General features: G+C 40.1%; 1 protein-coding gene across 1 annotated transcript in view; it reads left to right on the forward strand.

Annotated features, from left to right (window-relative positions):
• The first annotated feature begins 1953 nt into the window (after window positions 1–1953).
• LOC101859780 overlaps window positions 1954–3701 on the forward strand; it is an 18957-nt gene continuing 17209 nt past the window's right edge. The window contains exon 1 of the mRNA XM_005096734.3: window positions 1954–2483. Coding sequence (XP_005096791.1) covers window positions 2015–2483 — 469 coding nt within the window. The 5' untranslated portion in view covers window positions 1954–2014. The remainder of the gene's footprint in view (window positions 2484–3701) is intronic.

Raw genomic sequence — 3701 nt, forward strand, 5'->3', positions numbered from 1 at the left:
GAAAAGGACGACAGATGTTTGATAGGAGAGAAGGAGCAAACCACACCAGAGCACCCGCCAACCACCCACAACAACTCTTTGCCGTCAAACTTTTCATCACATAATACAGACCTGCCACTCTATGAAACCTCAAAATCAGGATCTCAGGGAGAAAAAATCGGGATTTGGTGAAAAAAAATCGGGATCATCAGCAAATCACCAAGGTGACTGCCAAAGCTGGCTTAAAATTTTTCCCGTGGTGTCCATAAATTCCTTGGCCTATTTCTCCTCTGTGTGTGTATGTTTGTTTGCGTGCGCGTCTTTGTTTGTTTGCGCGCGCGCGTGTATGTATGTATGTATGTATGTATGTATGTATGTGTGTGTGTGTGTGTGTGTGTGTGTGTGTGTGTGCGTGCGCGCGTGCATTTACGCATGGAAGGAAGACAAAAGTTAGGCAGAAGTATAGCTACATTGAAATATGTGAAATTGGACTGGTTTGGGGGTGGGGGGTGGGAGTGGATCTTGTCGGTGATCTGCACTATCTCCAGATGAACGCCTGAGCCTATTGCTATCGACCCCCGTTTGCTATAGTCCAGCAGACAGGTACCCGGGCAAACCTTTCCATGTGATCATATCATGCCTTGACAGGGAGCCTCGTAAACGACAAGGATCGAAGTGACTCTGAATGGCAACGCAGGGTGTCGTAAAGCACGGCGTGTCTGTTTACTTTCCGTCGGTTCCAGACTTTCGCCCCCGTTTGAGACAAGGCTTAAGTTATAATATTGACTCGAAGTGTACATGTATGCGGATATTCTTCAACTTAGAGTTGTGTTTGGGCCGCTTCACGCAGTGAAGTACTTTGAATGTGTGGATTTCGATGTGGAGTGATTTTTACCCTATTATAGCAGACAGTTGTTGAACAGACCTTTATTCTGTTAAACAGGTCAATTCATTTTACCTTGTTGTGATTACTAAACTGTTGAACAATAGGATTAATTATTTACGATTTTTAATAATACACATGTACTTGATTGCGTGAGTGTAGGGCGGACAAAGGAGATCTAACAGGATTGAAAACAATTTTGAATGAAAACTAATGTTAACTTTGTCCGAAACTGGTCAAAACAGATATCATTAGGACTTGAATTTTAGGGTGGATTGTTTTTGTGGTTCGTTCTTATACGCTGATTCAATACTGCTGTCTTTGGACTTGTAAGTAGAGTTGTTAGAATTGCCAACAAGATTCATCATATCAGCTATATTCTCTGGGGTAAACATTCTGTGAATTACTCGTTCACAAACACATACACACATGCGCGCGCACACACACACGAACACACACACACACGCACACTCGCGCGCACGCATACACACACACACGTTAACACACTGCTTTCGGAGAGACAGTTGCCAAATTATGAATGTTATTTCCTTTGAAAGGAGAGAGGATGCTTGTGATATTCTCAGATGAAACTGACTTATATCACCTGTAACGTACTTGGGAAAAGAAAAGACGGCACAGATTCTCTACTATTCCCGCACTGTTGTTGGGACACAATAAATAAATTATCAAATAAAAAACAAACAAGCATAAATGCAATATATTAAAGTAAAATAAGCGTAACATCTATTTAAAGGAATGAACAAAAGTTAGACTGAACTCGTTAGCGATCATTACAAGCAAATTCTAACCTTTTGTCACCCGAACACTTCAGAAATTATAACAACCACACGCATTTTTAAATATTACTTCTACAAAGTATTACAAATACAAAAAATGCATTTGATTCAATGACCAACCAGGTTATTTTGATAAGACACATTTTAATGTCCTTGCTGATTACCTTTGTTTCTTAGACAAGTATAAGTGCCCTTAAGAACTAAAATTAAATGTCAGGTTTATATACGCAACAAAAATTCTGAATCTGTAAAATTCAGAGTAAAATTCTCTTACAAAATTAAAATCCTTATGCATCTCGAGCCAATTTCTATTTCTCTTTCATTCATCCGTAGTTTACGGCATTAGCCAAAAAAAATGGAGAACAATCCAAGCCAACGTGATAGCACACTTGGCAACACTCCGATTATGACGCAACAGAACTCCCCTAAAAGTTTTTCAACTCTGGAGGCAAGAGACAAAAACACCAAACACACTGGACAAGACCAAGAGAATGTGGACCTAGATACAAAAGAGGACAGAAAACGCGATTTATCGAGACAGAACAGCCGGGAGCGTAATAGAACATCCCGAGGCAGTTGGGACGTAGACATATCACAGCAAAAAGACAACCAAGACCCCGCTCATGCTGGTCTGACGAGGCGTGATAGTTTTGAAGACGCTATTTTGTACCCGCGCCCAAAGGAAGGCAGCAAGTCTCCTACGGTCCCGTCAGGTTCTGGCAGTCTGGTGACCCCGGATGAGATCTTCGGTCCGATGTCCCCGAGACGTAGCATCAGCTTTGATGGAGCTGCCAGCAGAGGAGGAAACACCGCTTCTAGGGCTGGTAAAGGATTATTGCGCTTGGCTTGTTGGGACTCTTCGTACCTACAATTCTCACGCTTCCAGTCGTCTTGCTAACAGTTTTTTTTTCTTTTTTAAAACACAATGGAACTACTAACAGAAAACATTGTGCATGCTTTGCAAATTAAAGCCCCATTTCCCAACGCGTTTACCTGCTTCTTTTTTTTTCTCCTAGTTCCCGCTCACCAATTCCTTTTTGTATGAGTAATGCTTGAATATAAAATAAAAACTTCCCATTTGCTCTCTGCCAGTCTCTCCCCCCCCCCAACCCTTTTTTCTTCAGCTTTACCTGCAGAAAATAGCAATCATAATGTGGCATCGCTTCAGCAAAGCCTTAAAATTCCAGCCTTGTTCTGTTGAAAAGGATGCTAAACGCAATCTTATAGTGTTGTCTTAAAATAGATCTATTTAACTACTCGTAAATACATGTATTGAATTCTGATTAATGTCTAGTGTCCAAAAGTACAATAATCTGAGTAGATTATGAAGTCAAGAGGACTATGCCTTTTCTGAAACAGTTCATCATTTAGAGCTTCCATGTCTCGATATACATGTAGGTAACAAATTCTACTAAGAAGGAAAAATAGTTATATCTCCTGACGCCGACATACAGACAATACAAAACAAACTCAACTCACAATTTTTCGTACGTAGCAGTCTGTTGGTCAGTTTGACAGAGTTTTCCTTTGAGTGATAAATACAGACAATTTTCTCTTTATGGTCTGTGGTCTGCTTTTTCTTCTTCACAAAGGTTCAGCATTACCTCAATCTATCACTAATAGCAGTTTCATGTAAGCGTCTCAAACTAATGTATACACTAAATAATGATCGTAATCCATGTGTTTTAACGTCCATTTTTAACACAGGCGAATCGGATGCATGCTGTTAACTTTGCAAACTACGTCTCTCTGATATACCGAAACATCAAACATACGATCGATGGCATAACAAAACCCACACAAAATCCTCAAGCAATTCAGATTATTTTCTGTGATTATATAAAACAGATTTCTTTATGGAACAATTCAAGGCATTGCTAAAAAAGAAAGCTTTTTCAAAGAGAATGTCGCTCTGTTGTTCCTTCATTATGTGCAGTGTGTGTCTCCAGTGTAAAAGACAGATAAGGAGTCCTTTTGTATTCACATATTGTGTGTTTGTGTTTGCGTGTGGATGTCTCTCTCTCTCTCTCTCTCTCTCTCTC

The sequence above is a fragment of the Aplysia californica genome, unplaced genomic scaffold, assembly GCF_000002075.1.
Source record: "Aplysia californica isolate F4 #8 unplaced genomic scaffold, AplCal3.0 scaffold00136, whole genome shotgun sequence".
Classification (NCBI taxonomy): domain Eukaryota; kingdom Metazoa; phylum Mollusca; class Gastropoda; order Aplysiida; family Aplysiidae; genus Aplysia; species Aplysia californica.